Here is a 19028-nt window from a genome sequence, read left to right on the forward strand (position 1 = left end):
CCTGTTATGTTCTGTCAGCTGGCACAGAAATAGGGATGGGAATGATGCTGGATTAGGTTCAGCTTTCTGTAATGCACCCTGCTTGTAGAAAATAAGATTTATTTTAAAACCTAAGACAGACTCTTCCTGTTTGTGGCATACTAACCAGTTACTCTCTTTTCATATACTACAATAAAGGGCACATAAAGATGTTTGAAATTCCTGTTGGTGCGAGACATTTACTTATACAGGAAACAGATGCCACCAGTCATAATCTCGGTAAGTAACAAGTAGCAAAACTTTCAGTCAGAATATTTTTTCTGCTGTTTGTTTTTGTCTCTGGAGCCTCACAATGTGTTCATGCATTTATTTACCCATTATCCTCCTGCACCACATACCTCCTTTAAGTAAGTTAAATTAGGAAACTTGTTTGGCAATTTGATTTCCCTGTGCTGTATTCCCTGGTGTCCTAGACAGAATATCCCTGCATTGGCATGTGCATATGCAAAAGCTGCTGAAAGAGGAGCTGAATTACATTACGGGGTGCAATGCAATATCTTTGTGTGTATCTCTCATAATGTACTTCCTATTCTCAGTCATTTCCCAGCTACATCCAAGTCCGTTTCAGGTTCTGCCCCCTTGCTAACAGTATTGACGCAAGGCTGCCCGATCAATCACACAGCTTAGAAAGTAATTGAAATCCGCTCCTCGTGGTGCCCTGTAATCAATGCAGAGCAGCGTCCAGTAGGCTGTTATTAATTGGAAGTAGATTCACAGCGAATGGCTTGCTAATTATATTGTGAGTCATTCCAACTTCTCACCAGCGAATGCTTCCCTTGCTGCTCAGTGCCCTGTGCATGAGGAGAGCGATTGCTCGCCGATTCAAACACAGTTCTTTCGGTGTGGGGTGAGCGATACGCAGGGGACACAACCAGCTTGCTCTCTGTTGAGGCCAGCGCTGAGGGAGTGGGATGCTCAGGTAGCTGCTAGAGAGAAAAGGGAGCTAAAATCCAGTGGTAAATAACAAACAGCCCTTGCTTTTTCTAAGGAGGAGAGCAAATTCTCCATCTCAGGAGAAAACCAAGAGTCCTTGTACAAAGGTGGCTGAAGTCTCTCTGGGTGAAGGATGGGGCATTGATGGCAGCCGAAGCAGAGGAATCGGGCGCTGTGTGCAGTGACAGGTGCCTGCAAAGCAACAAGAGCTTAAGCAGGGCTATGTTGGGGCTGAGTCTGAGCAGGAGAATTAATACAGTTTCTGGTGTCTCTCTCTTGCTGTGGGGACCTGCTGGGGATCAGCTCAGTAGCGTTTCTCTCATGGAGCAGTAACAGCCTCTGAGCTGCCTTACAACATGTCAAATCGTTGAGGAGCCATGGGACCCCCACCGGCTGTCAAATTGGCTCGGATTTGGCCAGTGGATTCAGAAGTTGTTAGTTGGGAGCAGGCAGACGGACGGACACACGCAGTGCAGTTGCGCTGGCCTCATTTCTCTGCAAGGCAGGCTATGAAAAAGAAAGAAAAGAATGACTGATGTTTCTGGAGCTGAGCAGGAAAGCATGGGCAGTTCAGTAAAACACCTGAAAAAGGCTTTCCAGACTTGGGAGGCAACAGAGGGAAAATGCACGCTGGCCTTTTCTGCTTCTTACACTGGGACAAGAGCAGAACAAAACTCAGAAGAGAACCTCTTGTATTCACTTTTCTTATGTTGTTCCTAGCAATTAAAAATCGTGAAACAGGAAAATTCATCCTAAGTGAAGACAACTATGTGCCGGATTCTAAAGTGTTTATTGACATGGGTGTGGAGTGGGAATATCGGAATGATGATGATAGAGAAACCGTGCAGACCATGGGGCCGCTGCGTAATGGCATAGTTATTCTGGTAAGTCAAAGGAAAATTATCTTCCACGGAACACAATGTCAGAGTTACAGAGCCATAATGTGCTATAATATATTTTAGATTGCTCTTGTGACTTATGAGGAGACATCTGCTTCAATTATAAGACAATAGAAGATGTATTTTAATTTGTTTCTCCGAATTCATTGCTCTGCACAAGAGTTGTAGTAACTCAGGGTTACGTGTTGAGCAACCAGCTCTCCTGATTATTTCCTGTGGATGGCCCAGCAAATGACCACTGTGTAAAGACTCTGACACTGAGCATTAGTTTAAAAAGGTCAAAATTGTTCCTATCAGATAGATGTAATAGCTCCTCCTCCCATCCATGTTCTGAAAATGTATCCTGCAAAGGCAGATGCAGGATCCTTGTCCTTCCAGGCTCACTTTGTCAGGGCACAGCCAGTTCTGCAGTTCCCAAGCCCACCCAACTATATTCATTTTTCATTGCAAACCAGCAGACAATGGACTGCAACGAACAGGCAGGTCGATCCAAAATCCCTCTGAAAGCAGCTGTAGTGTGTTGATCTATACCAGCTGCAGGTCAGAGAAGGAGTAAATATTATGCTTTCAAAGGACCAATATTTTGCACTTTATTCACACTGAGTTCTGTTTTCTTGCATTTGTCTTAGTTTATATTTCTGTCAGGATTAAGTAACAGTCTTCACAGAATTCCCAGGATTATCATAAGAATATTTGTTTTATTAGAAGTATAAGCAATTTTCTTCACCACTTTCAGTGCATTCGGATTTCCCTTGTCTTTCAGTGGAGCTATCCGTTATCATTTTAGTACATTTCCTTCCTTTATGATGGGATATGGAAAAAATTTAGTATTGGAAAGTCAGTCCAATGCTGGCAAGAAAAATCAGGCTAAATGAACAACAGTCTTTCTTAATATGCAGTTTAGAAAATCTGTGTCATAAGGATAGAGATATTTTTTCATCACGAAAAAAAAAAGTGTTGAGTGCAGCTAAAGGGTTTAAATCCCTTCGGGGATGTTTTTATATCCAAGCCATATGAGTGCTATTTCACATCATCTCACATAGCTTCTCATATCAGCCTTTCACATCTTTTTTTCCCCTGTATCTGTTTTACTAGGTGATTCCTCATGGTAGTGCCAAGATATCTTTGACTTACAAGTACATGATCCATGAAGATTCCCTGAATGTAGATAACAATAATGTTTTGGAAGAGGATTCGGTGTCATATGAATGGGCTCTGAAGAAATGGTCTCAGTGTTCAAAACCTTGTGGAGGAGGTAAAAAACAAAACCCCAAAGCATTCAAAATTGATTAAGAGAAAACTGAAAGAATGAACACCACGTGTGGAATTCATTGCCACAAGACACCAGGGAGACCATGAGTATTGGAGGGCTTTCTTTAAATTAAGAAATAGATAAATAAATAGATAATGGAGTTAAAAATCTGACTAAAATGGTTTCATAGATCTGGGGTGGCTCATTTCTGATTTATGATTAGCAAATTGAAAAATAGTACAAATGTGCAAGATTTGGATGAGGGTTTCTGAGACAAGCAGATGCCAAACCTCCAGGTGCCACGGGGCAGCTCTTAGTGAATCTGCATCCTGTGGTGTGGCCCTTGCAATGTGCACACCCTGCCTTGGGGGCCAGATGTGGACCCTGGTGCTGTTCACCAGACCGATGGGCAGCTCAGAGCCGCTGAGTGTAGCTGTGTGGGTTTGCAGAACGGTTTTGAAATGCTAATTATGTTGTTTTTCTCATTCTAGCCTGTAGTGAAAAATAAAGGGGATGAGCAATTCTGGGTGCTAAACCTCCATGAATAAGTGTTTATCTGGTACAATTCACAGTTTCTGTTGTAGCATGTTCACCTGTAGCTCCACCTGCAACTTTCAACAGTCAATGTGCAGTTTGTTTGAAACTGAGTCCTGTGTAAGATCTACCAGTACTGAAAATAAAGAGCAGTGTCTTTCTTCAGGCTACCAATTCACAAAATACGGCTGCCGGAGGAAGACAGACCACAAGATGGTTCATCGGAGTTACTGTGAGCTGATCCAAAAGCCAAAGCCCATTCGCAGGGTGTGCAACCTCCAGGAGTGCTCCCAGCCCATGTAAGCATCGCTGCCACCAGCACTGCTGCCGCAGGCATTGTACCCAGCTGGCACTTGTCACCTGAAAGAAGGTGACTTAAGCTTGATCTCTGCTTTTCCAACTCGATACGTGGCTGCTTGAACATGGGGGCCCTTAAGTACCTCTGTGCATCATTACAGAGACACAGGACTGTGAGGATGTGGTGCTGTATTCTGCTTCTAGAAATAATATTTCTGGGGCTGCTGGTTCCTATTACTTCTGAAATAAGTTGTATTAGAAGTGGTCTTGATCCAGACATCTGTATTCAGGCCAGCTTGAGGTAATAAAAAATAGACATAAATTCAATTTATGCCAGTTGATTTTACAGAGTGTGAATTAACCATGTAAGAACAAATTTACAGGGTGCTACATAAGAAAAACAATGTCATACAGAGTCTAAAATCCAAATCTTCCTAAATTTGATGACATATTTTTGGACATTTATACACAGGGAAAAATACTTGGCCTGTTAGATTTCTGTGGCTGCCCTTGTACAGCATGGTATGCCTGTTGTACCCTCACCTTTGCTATACATGGTCAATTGTTACAAATATTTTAATTCACATTTTACAGATGCTTTTTTTGACTGGCAGCAGGCCACTCTTGCCACATGTAGGACTCATGTACTCCTCACGTTGCTACCACAACAAGAAAGGAGTATGTTGATCCCAGCTTTTATCTCTGGGGACCAAGTCTAGATTCCAGGAAGTACAGCAAATAAGTAGAACATGCCACACAATATTTCCTAACTTTTTTTCAAAAAACATTTGAAACTCAGAAAAGTCAAGAAGCTGTGTCCCATAAACTCAGCATGTATCAGGGTTTAACATTTATTTATTGGAATTGATATAATGACCTAACTATATCTCAGCCTCTCCGGAAAGGACTGTGTTCTTCTTTCAGCTGCAAATATAATTGGACACAGGTACCACAAAGACTCAATAGGATCCTAAATTGTACTTGGATTCCTGAATGTCTCACTTGTTTCTGTTTCCATAGAATGGCATTGGAGCTTTCTCCACTTGTACATAGGAGAGGCAATTATTTAAGAGATTTTATGAAGCTCTGTGACACTCACTGCACTAATGCGCTGCTTCTTGGCTGCTGGGAAAAAATCATGTTTGTCTCAGAAATCACCTTGGGATTCATGGTTTTGTGTTCCACAGTGCTCGCCTTCCTCCACAGCTGTGTAATTTTAATGGGCTACAAAGAGAAAGTTGGGTGAAATTGCCACTTTTTGTTTAACTGGGGCATTTAGTGCCATTGCCTTGTGCCCATGCTATGTCTTGACTATTTCTAAAACCAGGATTTTATGAGGGCGTAGGACAATTCCTTCAAACTCAGGATATTTCTTCAGACTATGTATATTTTTTGGTTAAGTTTGTCCCATGTGAATACTGTTTTCATTGAACAATATTTCCTTCTTGCGAATCTCTGCATTCTCTAAATATTTATAGACTGCTGTATGTCTTCACTTGCTTGATTAAAAGCAAGTTTCCAGTAGTCTACATAAATTCCCTCTGGTCCTGTCTGTCCTTTTTGCTCTTCTCTAAGTTCCTTACAATTTGTAGGTGTAATTCTTGAGGCAGTTTGGATGATCAGCAGAGGTTTTGACTATGTCACGTTACAAAACATGGGTGACATTTTTCAGTGACCAGATTGATTTACACATATCAACTCAGGCTTTCTGAGTGAGCGAAGTGTTGCCTTCCCCAAAATGAACCATGTATGATACTGAGGACCCTGGTTGCCTGAGCTCAGCACACACAGCATTGATGGTGTAGCTGGATTCGCTTCAGCAGCTGGTGTCTGGCATGGCCAGGGATGTGGTCCAGGTGTATCCAGATGTAGGTCAGGCTGGAGCTGCATCTCTAGCCCAGATGTTTGGGATTCAGTCCTGTGAGAATGGGCTGTGGGAATGGCTGGGCCGTGCTCAGGTCTCCCTGTAGACAAGGCACAGCTCATGCGCCAAGACCCGGGAAGCTCAACAGCACCCTTGGGTGGCTGCGTTTGACCAAAAACACCCTGCTGCATTTTTATGTGCAGTCTTAGAAAGGCCAGCTTAAAATCAAAGCCAAGGAAGCAAAGGAAGAGTAATGCTTGCTTATCTCGGAGATAATGAGAGAGTAATTTTAAAGATCTGGGTCTTATTACTGATTTCTCAGGGACACCATCAAATAAAACTACCTATAACTGCTTATGGTTTTTCGTATCTTCTTTTTCCATATCAGAACCAGTGTTAATGTCCTGTTAAACCTGTGTTTAAGAGCTACAGTTCAACAGTTTGAACTCACCTAATTTAGGAGAGAGAGAATTTTACTCAACTTTTTTCTCTTTTCATCACCCCAGATGGGTTACAGGAGAATGGGAACCTTGCAGCAAAAGTTGTGGGAAAACAGGATATCAAGTACGATCTGTCCGATGTATCCAGCCCCTCCACGATAATACAAATCGGTCTGTTCATACCAAGTACTGCAACAACGACCGTCCAGAAGGCAGGAGGCCTTGCAACCGGGAGCTTTGCCCAGCGCAGTGGAGAATAGGACCCTGGTCACAGGTCAGTCTCTCTCTGGAGGTGTCAAGCTACTGATTTCTTCCAGTGCAGGGGAGAAAATATTTGAATATATTCAAATGTGTTAACGCAGTAAACTAATACTTATGCAGATGATGTATTGCTTCCACTGCTACTAATGCCACAGAAAGTGAGTTAGATGAAGATGTAGTGGTGGTCAAACAGCCAGTAAAGCTGTCCTGAGGCAGTACTAGATGATCCAGACCCTATGAGCCACTTGTATAAGACAGCAGCGTCAGGCAAACTGTCTCCTACCATCTGCTCACAATCATTTACCTGTTGGCTTAAGCTGGGGAAAGGGCAGTTAATTATTTTATCACTGTTTTATTTTCTTTCAAGTACAGAAGACTTTAAAGTCTTCAGGCACTGTGATTAATGGCACTTAAGGAAGTTAGGCACCAACACTCATGGAGACTCAAAGGTGTGAGTATCTTTGATGTAAAGGCCTTCAGCAGATTCAGTTGCTCAGTCTCAAAAGGTTCTGTTCATAAGTCAAAGGACAGAGTTTTTCATGTAATTTACTATGGAAATATAGGGCACCTATTCACGAAACATTTTTGTTGCCATTGCCATGCGTAAAACAGGGTTCAGTCACACCCAGAACAAGTGTGAGAAGCTGGGTGGTATTGTATTTTGTGCTTTCCATCCCTGGCTTTTTGGCTGACACACTGTGCGAGCGAGAAATGTAATGCCACCATGCACAGACTGTTTCTTGCTGAAGTATTTACGGGAGCAATACGAAGTTCCATCCAGTCATAGTTGCAAACCTTTGCAGTCATCAAAAGGCAATAAATGCGAGTAGAATATTGCAACATTAAATTGTTCTTGCAACTTTGACCATGAGATCCTTACAGTTCTCGTGAGCATCGCTCCATTAAATTGTTTAAAAAATGTGGGTGCATTTGGAGATACAACATCTTGTTTTGGAACTGTGCCATACAAATAAGCACAAACAGTTTTATCCTCACTGGGTTGAACAGTGTAACAAGCAATGCCATCTCTGGTGCACACTGTGAATAGATGCCCCACATGTACAGTTTCTTTATTGCTCAGACTATAAACTCTTTCTTGGACTGTTTCACAATTACTTGTGTACCACAAAAAGCAGCGGTTCTCCCTCTTGCTTAGTTAAATTAGGTGCTGTAGTGGTTCAAATAGTGCACCACGTCAGCTCAAATCAAGGGCAGTGGTTTAAAATTTAAAAACTAATTTCTAATCTGTTGTTTGCAAAGGGTGGCTGGGGTGCTAACTGGTGCATCTCCTTGCAGTGCTCGGTCACCTGTGGCAATGGCACACAGGATCGCCCGGTCCTGTGCCGGACCAGGGACAATGCTGTCGGCCTCTGTAAAGAAAGTAAACCTGAGACCGTAAGGATTTGCAGACTACCTCCATGTTCAAGTAAGTGCTTCTCTTCTCTAGCATATATTACTTACTGAAATAAATTATAATGATTCCATTTATTTGAAATACTGTCATTGACTTTACACTTGTGTGCTACGCCTGCCTGGGTGGCAGTTCTCCACAGCCCCGGTTTCAAGCAGACTGTCTAAATGTAGAGTTGCGTGGCTGATGGACTTCTTGGGCACATGTTGCTGTCACAGTGGTGAGCAGCACTTGCCCCAGGACAGCATGAGAGGCCGGGGCAGAGCCCAGCACAGCAGGGGTGGCTGGATCCGGCGCTCCCCGGGGTCAGCAGTGCTGCCCAAGTCTGGCCCCACGCCATGAGACCGGCTGCGCTTGGCAAGAGGCTGCTGGGTCATAGCTAATCAAGAGCATCACATATAAAGATGCCTGTTTGCTTTCTCCACCTCCAGCAACAGCCCCAGGTTTCTTTTCCATTCTGTCAAGCACAGGTTGTCTTCAGGGGTTATCTAGCTCATTCTTTTTTAAGCTATAATAAATTTGTTCCTGCCTAATGCAGGACACCAGTGCCTTTGTTAGCTTTTCAGTTGTTTGCAAATGATGCCTGTGAGATCCTTTTACATATTTATTAAGTAATTAATATTTTTCTTTTATTCCTGATGTATTTCTCAGAGTAGCTTATGATTTCTAATTAGTTAGAAACGATCTGTCAATTATGGTCTCCAATACAAAGATTTTAAAGAGGCATCATTACTAGCCTAGACTGGATATATCTTAGGACATACTTATTGCTGCTGTGAGAATGCTGCTGGAGAGCTGCTCTTCAGGCTGTTGTCTTTGTGGACTGTCAAGTGCTGGGCACAAGCTGTAGCAAACTGGCCAAAGAGCCAGTTCTCTGCCCAAAACTACACAGCCTGGCCTTGGTGCTTCCCTGGGTTCTGTCACCACTGGAGCCCACTCGCTCTCTTAGCTTATCCACTTCTGACAGGTCAGCTACTTCATACTAATATATCTTGTGTTACATCTTTATTTTTTTTTTCCCCTCTATTCAAGGAAATGTTTCTGATCCTTCAAAGAAAACCTACATGATACAATGGCTGTCAAGACCTGATCCAGACTACCCCATCCAGAAAATATCTTCAAGTAAAAGACCCATTTATAACTCTGCCTTTGCCCTTAAATGCATGCCACATCGAATGTGGACTTTGCCTTTTGCTCTCTTCTTCTCTCTATGCGGAAAGTTCCCTTGACTTTGCCGAGTTTAAATCTTGGGCTGAATCTTTTTTTCACACCAGGCACTTGGTGCTCGGTGTCTTTCTTCTCTGGAGCTTGCGTAGCACTGGTGGTGGAGGTCTTGAAGTGTTGGATGTGTGAAGTTGGATCTCCACAGTATGTTGCAGTCCTCTGAAAGGGAGCTGGGATCGGTTTGCTTGTTGCTTGGTGATGGTGAAAAAAGGCTCTTACTGGTTCATGATGTTCAGTTTGATAGCAAAACTGAGAACTTATTGTGAATGTGATCACATCACAATAATGACACCTTGTAGTGCTAAAGTTCTCCTTTATCTAAAACCCTAAATCTCGTAACTCTCTAGTTTCAGTTTGCTGACAGGGTAGTTTGATGAGTGAAAGAATTGATTCATTCCATTTTCCTTTGTGGTGCCATTGCTTTACTCACCCTCGCTGCCCATTTTTTATTCCTGACCCTCACATTTGTGTTTGTAACCCATGGAGGGCTCACCGGGGAGCAGAAGCTCAGTTTTGGTCAGTACTTTCTGTGCTGCCACGATGCCGTCCGCTCTCGCCAAACCCCTGGTGGTGGTTTGAAATCTTTTTCCTTGTGAAAAGCTTCATTTTTTCCTGTCGCACAGTTTTTGCCGGTTTTGCGTACTTCCGCTTGAGAAACAAAACCGAAGCAGAACGGGCCTGGTCCATGTTGAAGGTTGCGTAGTGATGTTTTTCTGAACCTGGCGAAGGCAATATGATGTTTTCATTGACTATGATGTCTCCAGCTGCTCAGCATGGAGCTGTTTATACTCATTCCATCTTTGGTCTTTTTTCACCATGTGCATGTCCGACTCGACTGGTACGGTTGTGTGTGTGTGTGTGTGTGTGTGTGTGCTCTATAGATGTGTCAACTGGCAAACATAACAGTGTGAACTACTACAGAATTACCTCAATTTTTATTGCTTTTTTTTTTTTTTTGCTTAGAAGAAGAATTTTAGAAAAATGCCTTAATGTTGAAATGTCAATGGCATTAATTTACCAGATCCAGCTTTAAATATAAAGACTACACTCATACCTTGAGTTAATATTCATATGGAGTGTTTTTACTTGAATGACGACTACTAGAAGGCAGTAAATTTAATCCAAGGTTACTTTGCACAGTGCATATCCATATCTTCATCAAGACAGGATTGTGACCTTACTTACTGAAATTTAACTGGCATTCTTGCTTCACCTTCAGTGTTTGTGTTGAAGATTTGGAATTCACAAGTCATAAACCTGTTTGTGACAGTCAGTACCAATAGTGGAAGCGTATCGACTTTAAAAGCGCAGTCTTGGAGCAAATTGCTACCTTATTGCATTGATCGTATTCTTTGGAAAAGTGGCATTTTTGAATTTTTGGGTCTTCAACAGTGTAGCACTTCAAACTTGTCATTATCATGTGATCACATATTTAAATTTTGCTGTTAATATGATAATTTCCTGAGACATGTTAACAATTTACATGACAAGGTGAAAAAGCAAAGACACATATCTGGCACTGAATACTGTTATGTAAAATAATTGGTGTTTAACTGTATAAATATATTCATGACTGTTACCTTTAAATAGACGATGTTTAGTGATGTTTCAAGAGATGGGTGGCTATAGAGAATGGTGCAATAAGGTATCTGGGCATTGTGCACTATGTCTATATGCACTTTGGTTTATCAGGGATATTTTATTAGTGTTTTGTATGTATTTAACATAATATTAAAGATGTGCCAATTCAGTTTGCTTTTCAATATTTTTTTATGAGACTAATGTGTACCAAAGTGACTGTGAAACTGATTTATTTTTTTCTTACCGATGTTTTGAAGATATACTTCAGTCTGTCATGCACACTGCAACTAAAATAAAGAAAAGTTCAGCAAATCTGAAACTTTTGGTTTGGATACAGGATAAAAATTTCATTCTGATATTCCTAAGTTACAGAATGTATTTATGTAATTTATCAGATGTCCCTAAACATTTTACATAATGCAGTTTTAGTTTGATTTAAGCTTGACATTATGTATTTTTGATAGGGAAAAAGGCATTTTTCTAAAGGTGCTTTTAGTGATTCTTACAAAGCCAAGAACAGATCTGCCATGTTGGAACCACGTTTAAAGGTTGCATCTGCTGGCTTTTATTTTGCAAGCCATTTGGAGAAGCTTGTGTTAAGGTTATGCAACACAAGGCAAAGTGTTTAAACAGGACTCGATCTGGTATGGGAAAAATATATAAACCTGTATAGACACATGCAGTCCTTTGTGTAGAGTTGTACATGTAGATATGAACATTCCCAGCTCTTCAAGACTGCTTTGAAAATGTCTCCAAAACCAAGGTACTATTTTTGGTTCCTAAGGAAGGGAGTTGTTCTTTTTTCCTGGCAGGATCTCAGTTTAGCATTTGAAAAATATGAAAATGAATTGACAGGTTTGAAAATAGGAACCAGAATTTTGCTTTTCTGCTACAAATGAAACAATCGGGGCATAAATACAATGTCAGGAAGGGATTTCCACCTTCCTTGGCCAGCACTAGTGTTCTGAAGCAGCAGCAGTAGTTGATAGTTTACTTTAGACTGATATGTTTGCCAATTAAACACCTATAATGCCCTGTTCTGTTAAGCGAGGGTGAGTGAAGAGGTGACACCTACACTTTCTGGGTTCACGTGGTACCTCTGAGCCCGCTCTGGTTCTCTGCTTTGCTGGGAGTTGCTGGCAGGGCAAGTCGGGGTTCGGAGCAGGACGGTGACACCCGGGCTCACTGTCTGCCATCGGGTGCGCTCCAGAGAAAGGCGAGTAATTGGAGTTACTCATCCTTTACTGTAAGAATAGGTAGAGATGTAGTAAGAGAGAGGCAGGAGTGATTTCATCTCTGTCTCAGCACTGTGATCACAGAAAAAATATTTTGTTACTGATAATGGCAAATGTTGGTCAGCTCCCCCTTCTCCTCAGCCCTCTCCTCTCCACAAGCCCTCTGACTCCTCTGTCTTTCACCATGGGCTACGTGTTGGGATTTTTTCTTCACTGCAGTTCCCAGTAGTTCCTGGCTCCATCACGTCAGCCTGGAGGCACGGGAGCTCTAGAGCTGCATGAAGGACGGAGGACAGGTAGCTTTTTCTCCAAGGAGCCTGTTAACACCTCCCCATCCATCAATTCGTATGGTCCTCTGCCTCCTCTGAGCAAAAATCACAAGGGCTTGAGTAACCTCTGAGTAGGTGCCTGTTAATGTTCCTCAGACAGTAGAACAGTGTGAGCAGCTCCCTTTTGACACCTGAGCCTGCATTTTGCCACCTGCAGGTCAGCAAGATGAGGATTTGCCGTTAATGCCTGTATGGTGATGCAGACTGTCATAACAGCTATCGACAGCTTAAAACCTGGCCTATAGTGTGGAAGGGGCTGGTACACAGACTTCAGGTCAGCTTTTGTATCCCTTAAAGTGAATTGAGTTTTAGGTTTAACATTAAGCCTGCTCATTTGCCAGTTTTCCATCCTACTTTAAATACCAAACCCTCTGCCCACTGCCAAAGCTTCAGCTGTGTTTCTTTTTCTGATTCATGTGAAGATGGTCTTTATTTACCTGTTTCCTTTTTCTCTTTCAGAAGATCATTGTCAAGGAGACAAGTCAATGTTTTGTCGCATGGAGGTTCTATCTCGTTACTGCTCGATTCCTGGTTACAATAAGCTGTGTTGCAAGTCCTGTAACATGTACAGCAACATAACAGAGGACGGCAATGTAACCGATTCTAACGTAAATAAGAATAATGTCATTGAGGAGGAGCTCCTGACCACCCTCAGCCCTCCCGTGGGAGTGTCCACCACACAGTCTGCCACCAGCCCCCCTCTTGTTTCCGAAACGCGGGCGCCTCCTTCCAATGCGACGGAGGAGCACCCAGAAATCAATGCGGTGGATGTTCCCTATAAAATTGATGGGCTGGATAATGAAGTATCACAGCACAACATCATTACACGGAGGAGGATACCTTATGAAAAGACAAGGAATCAAAGAATTCAACAGCTGATTGCCGAGAAAATGAAAAAAGAGACTCTTAGGAAAATAAACTAAAATGGAAATATGGCACAAACATTTTTCTCTTACAGAGATGTTACCGGCTTCATAGTATTGCCCACGTCGTAGAGACTAAAAATGGGAAAAATCAAAGTGGTGCTATGGCAGAGATGCCAAATTCTCAAGCCTACTATAAATGGAAATGAGAGATTGTTTCATAAGTGTTAATCTGAACACTTTGACGGCTAGGTTTACAGGGTACGGTAGAGTATTAGTGCAATATCATTACAGCGTTTCACTGAATCCAAATGATCCGTAACACCTAGGCCAGGTTAGCAGGTTTCTTGTTTATAGGCTCTTTTAAGTCTTCTATGCCTGTGTAAAACTGCTTGGGAATAGTAATGGGAGTTACAGGTAGGATGGGGAAAACATTCCCAAGACATAACAAATCCCGTTAACACTGACAAGCAGGTGGTCAGCAGTCCTGTGACGCTCTGTGCATTGCATAAACCCGGGCACTAGCTCAGCCCCCGTTCAGGAAGGTGCTTAAGGACACACCAGACTAAGTTTATCTGACTTCGGTAGAGCTGCTCCTTTAGGCACGGTTAGGCATGTGCTTACATAGCTTTCTTAACTGGGACTGCATAACAAAATAGAGAGAAAATTCTGTAGCCATGTATTTATATGTAAATTAAAAACTGGCAAACAGTAGTTTACATTTTTCCATAAACAATTTCAAAGGATTCTCCTAAATTTTTGAATACATGCAAGACATTTAGTAGGGTAGATCTGACCAACTTGGATTGACAACATCCTGTTCTTTCTGTTTACAATTAGCCGTATTTTTGATAGTCTTTAAGTCCCTGTAATGCAACAGCCTCAGTGATCTTTGTTGGTTGGTGCTTTTTTTTTATTGGTCTGATTTCTTTTTCTACCCAGATACTGTTTAACTTAAAGATGACTGGATTCTTGTTGCGTTATCTTTGGTGCTTTGTTAAGAAAACATTTTTTTTTTCTCCCATAGGATGAGGTTATTTTGGAGGAAATAATTTTGTATTATCTTCCTTTTCTTAGGACAGCTTTATTGGTGCAGAAGTGAACAATTGTTTGCTGTTCCCGTACATGTACATCCACACATACACATGTACTCACAGTACCAGGTCTGCTAGAAACGTTTAAGATGTGTAACCTGACAACCCTTTGAGTACTCCCTTTCCCCTCAGGGTCATCATGGTTTTCATCATCATTTTAAATTCCTTGTTGGAGATCAGAAAATGAATTCAGCTTGGCTCTAAAACCGCAGAGAGGGGGAGCATGTACTGGTTCCTGCTGTGGGTTGCATCTGAGCAGCTTTTCTCCTGTCTCCTGGCTTGGACTCTTCTATTTGTTTCCTCTTTGCTGGTAAACCTCCCGCAGAGCCCAGGGCTTCCCTGAAATCCTCCTTTTACCACTGGTTGATCTGATGGCTCCTAGTTCAGATTTTCCAGTCTAAGAGTTAGGTCTCATCCTCCAGCCTGAGCTGGTCTTAGTTTCAAGCAGTGCCAGTAATAAACCTCTATATACAGTCATAATTATTGGAAAAGTGCTGAGTTTCCAGCAACATGTGAGCTCTTCTGTGGCCTGGCTGCTGACAGAGACCTTCAGAGGCATTGCAGGGTGAACCACATGTGGCTTCCTGCCACCCTGCCTTCTGCCCTCCACCGCCACGGCTGAACAAGATGCCAAGTGTCCTCCTCAAAGCAAGCCAGTCCTGCCAGAACAGAGGTGAGGGCCTGCAGGAGCAGCTGTCCTTGCAGCACTGAGGCGTTGAACTGGCCTGGCCTGAACTCAGGCCAAAAGTCTTTGAAGGACAAGATCTGGTTTAAGAAAAATACTTCATGGAGATACTAGCCAACGCGGAGAAGGAATGTTTTCAGCTGGTGTGATGGCATCAGGCGTCTCATCTTACAGAGGACCAGGGTGATGCGCTTGGGTGTGTGCTTAGGAGCAGCTCAGCTAGTAGAGAGATGGGAATTACACTGAAGACCACGAAGACCAAGAAGCACAATGGGCCTGGTAAAAGGCCAGGACACAAGAAACATCTCCTGGGCCAAGCAGACATGGCTGCAGATGTGAAAGCAGCAGCCAGCGCAAGCAACAAAATCATCTGTTCTGGTTTGGAAAAGTAAAAGTAAAGCTCCACAGTTTGGCAGCCTTGAGCAGTGATTGGCAGGGGCAGGATTCTCCCCCCAGACTTGAACTCCTGAGACATTAATAATTTCCCTGCAGTCGAAGATTGCTTATCTGTAGTAGCCGTGCAGAAGCCTTTGCTTGCCCCGGCCCATCTCCATGGCCCACCTGCCCTTACAGACCCTGATGCATGGGCAAGCCCAGCACTGGCCCCAGGAGCCTCGTGCCAAGGGATTTGTGGTTCCCTGTAGACAAGACAAGTTTTGGTAACAGCATAGGGTCAAGTCATGTCTGCAAAACAGCAGTGTAGTAATGAGCACTGAAGGAAAAAAAACCCACCATGCTATTTATAAGCAAGGAAGACGTGTCTAAATCAACATCATTCCAGCTGCTGTGCCACAGGAGACACAAGCTGCAGCTGGGCTTCCAGCCTGTAGACATAGTGAGTATTTCTTGCCTTCCACATTTCCTTTACAAAGATGTGGTTAGTGTGAAACTCATCTTTTCCCCTTCAAGTTATTAGCCTGCTTTTAGTTTGGTGGACAATAAAAAATAAACCGCAATCACCAGCTTTTTCATAGCCAAACTTATGATAAACTTAGGAAAAACCCCCACAAACCCCAGAGTAGAAAGGGGTTGGGGCTTGATGTTACGCAGGTGGGGAAGTAGAAGGTTGCTGCCTGGATGGTACCAGTCTTGCTCTCTGGGACTTTGTGGACACCAATTCCTCTGACCTCCAGAGGCTGAGATAATGCATGGAATAGCTTCTGTTCTTCCTTAGCATCAGGAACAGGCTTAGTCAATCAGGCAAGGGGAAGAAACGCTACAGGAGGAAGTGCCCACAGCTCACACGCTGTCTTACAAAAGCCTCTTCTGTCCAAAGGACTTCTAAGCTGTGCCCTAATAGCAAGTGGGGCAGGAATTTATTTGCTGCAACTTCAAGTGACCTTTCTGCAAAGAGCACAAGGAAAGGCCTGTTCCAGTGAGGAGATCCAACATTTAAAAAGGCCCAAGTGGCCCGGTGCTGAGTGGTTCCAGCCGTGTCTCCAGTGGCCAGGGCTGCTGTAGGCTGGGCAAGCTCAGTTCATGGGGGTTTGCTCGCTCACGCACAGTGTGGACACAGCTCAACTTGCAAAGCTGTTTCAAAGTTCAGCAACTCGACTGCTTTGCTCTTTCTCCAGAGCGAGTTGGTTCACAATCAAACAAACCAAAAGCATTTTTCCAGATAGGGTGGAAACTTCTGCTGCATCTTGAAGCAGGACCCACCTCCTGGAAGGCTGGTGTGGTGCTACACTAGGTCTGGTGTTCATCAGGGGCCTGATGCAATGTCTGGTGGCATCTGCATTTAGGAAGGGCTTGCTCCCTTCTCAGTCTCACCTTTTGGGAGATTTGATTCATTTCTCGCTGATTTTAATTCTACTGAATATTTCTCTAGCTGTTATTTGGGGAACACTGAAATAATATTTGCAAGAGGAGCTTCAGTCTAGACTGCTCAAGACAGTGAGATGCTGGTGGCCACAGACTGGTCCATCTCCTATGGAGCAGAGCCACCACCTGCCCTCTCTTTACAGTCTTGCTGTTACGAAGGGAGAAAAACCAAAGTCTCTTCAGGCAAGATGCCTTCTTGTCAAGCTGGCGTGAATTTTTCAGAAGGTTTGTTTTTCAGCAGTTCCCCATGATGGTGGCTTCCTGAGACCACGGACCTCCCTTCTACCAGAAAACACAGAGCAGAGCTCTATGGATAGAGAAGCAGCCCAAGGCAATCGGTGGGGTTCTGCTCTCGGTTGATCCTCGTTCCATGTCACCTAGTGGAAATTTTGTTCATTTTCTGGTTGGTTGAACTTTGACAACTGTTTCCTCTTTTCTACAATTCTGTAATTGGGCCAGAGCATCATCATAGTGGGTCTCCAGTAAACACTTTATTGTTGCCCAGGCACTGCATTTTGAGACATAACGAGCAGAGAGTGGAATTTCAGTGTAACCTAATCCTCAGAAACTAAAGCAGATTTGTAAGTAAATAAGTCCTGCAGAGACCATCTCAGATACTTGAGAGCTAAAGCAATGTGCTCCCATTAAGCAATGCATTTTGTGATCTAACCATGCAATTACACAGCTTTCTAAATTGTCTTTTTTCTGTTGGTCTAAAAGTAAAATCCGAATGACAGCCCCTCATGAAAAACAAAAAAGAAGATCCCAACCCAATTTTGGCTCCTTTGGCTCCAATCTACTGCCACTTTTTTCACCAATAGTCCTTTCAAAATTTCAGTAATGAATGCATCACTTTTTATATTCATATATCCATTCAATATTTAGAGTCTCACAACATCTCCATAGAATGCTTTCACATATTTTGGGAATTCTAGAAATGGTGCTTTACCAGTACTCAAAGGGGTTTATGTTTTATTTTATTATGTAATGCATTTAGTGTCTTATTTACTCACCTACAATGCACAGTATTAGCTATGTTCATCTGAATATCTATATGCAACTTCCATTCACTTACATATGCCTTAACAGAAATTGCAATAAATAGCCATTTCTTGTATATTAAAAATGTATATACAAATTAGAATCTTTAATTTTATAATTTATTAAATTCAGATGTCTGTGTTCTTTTGCAAAGTGTTTGACTTTTCCCTGTGCTTTTTTTCATTGGAGTAACATTGTGGGGGAGGAAGAACCAGCATCTTCAAACTCAAAAACCAATTCAGTTTCTAAAACTTAATGAATTGGGATACACTTTATGCCAAAGTCTTGACATCCTTGCTACATATCCATTATTCAAGACCAAATATCATGAAGTCACTGGACCAAAACCTCAGTTAATAACTCTGTGGATATTTAATCTAACTCACTTAAACCTGCTCGAGGCTCTCACCCTTTACATTCATCTGAAACCCATCCTGGTCCATCTCCATAAAAGGCTCAGTTTTATGGGCTTCTAGTCAGGACTGATGAGCAAATTTCACTTTGCATGTCCTATTGATAAAATAATTGCTCCTTTCCATGAAATTCTTTTGCATACATTTCCCTGCCACATCCTGCCTGCTCATAGCCGTGTCCCCTTTAAGGCATAATTGAATCTCTCCTGTCTAATTGAATTTTGTTGCTTGAGGATTTGAAAGATCCCTGCCTACCTTGATTATATAGTTATCACTATGCAGTGCATTCAAGTCCAATATGTTCTTTCATCAGGTAATGAGCTACCTCAGCATTTTCAGTGTGGAAAAGACATCTCCTTACTTGAGTGCCCTGATAAAACAGTGGACAAGCCAAAACCTGGCTTTCACTTACTGTGACAATTCGTATAGTATCTAATTTACAGCTGCGATAAGGGTTATATTTAATTGGCTTTTGCTTTCCCAACCCAAAGATTTTGAGATTTTGTTGTTTTAAAATGGTCATGGGGAAGTGTCTCAAGTCCATAACCCAAACATGAGAAACACCCATGGTGGGGTTAAACACATCCAACACCCCTCCCTTCCCCCAGGTCTTCCTGTCTATGTCTGAAATGCCTAAAAATGGCACTTACAGGAGCCCATCTCATCCTCTCCTGGCCTACAGCAGCTTTTCAGCCTCTTTGCATCTGTTCTTCAGACCTGGGCTATAACTGGTGCCCATCTGGAGCCTGACAGATGTGGTCGCACGTGGTGTGCAGAAAGGAGCAGAGTCAGGGGATCCCACCGCTGGCTCT

The 19028-nt window shown here is 42.7% G+C and overlaps 1 protein-coding gene across 1 annotated transcript in view; it reads left to right on the top strand.

Moving 5' to 3' along the window:
• Nucleotides 1-13222, top strand: part of ADAMTS2 (ADAM metallopeptidase with thrombospondin type 1 motif 2) — a gene marked incomplete at both ends in the record, with an annotated part of 176836 nt that extends 163614 nt beyond the window's left edge. The window contains 8 exon segments of the mRNA XM_080353550.1: nucleotides 178-258; nucleotides 1693-1856; nucleotides 2967-3126; nucleotides 3824-3956; nucleotides 6325-6532; nucleotides 7816-7945; nucleotides 8963-9052; nucleotides 12759-13222. Of these exon segments, the coding sequence (XP_080209676.1) occupies nucleotides 178-258; nucleotides 1693-1856; nucleotides 2967-3126; nucleotides 3824-3956; nucleotides 6325-6532; nucleotides 7816-7945; nucleotides 8963-9052; nucleotides 12759-13222 (1430 nt within the window).
• Nucleotides 13223-19028: the final 5806 nt, after the last annotated feature.

Source organism: Nesoenas mayeri, assembly GCF_963082525.1.
Source record: "Nesoenas mayeri genome assembly, chromosome: 14".
Lineage (NCBI taxonomy): Eukaryota > Metazoa > Chordata > Aves > Columbiformes > Columbidae > Nesoenas > Nesoenas mayeri.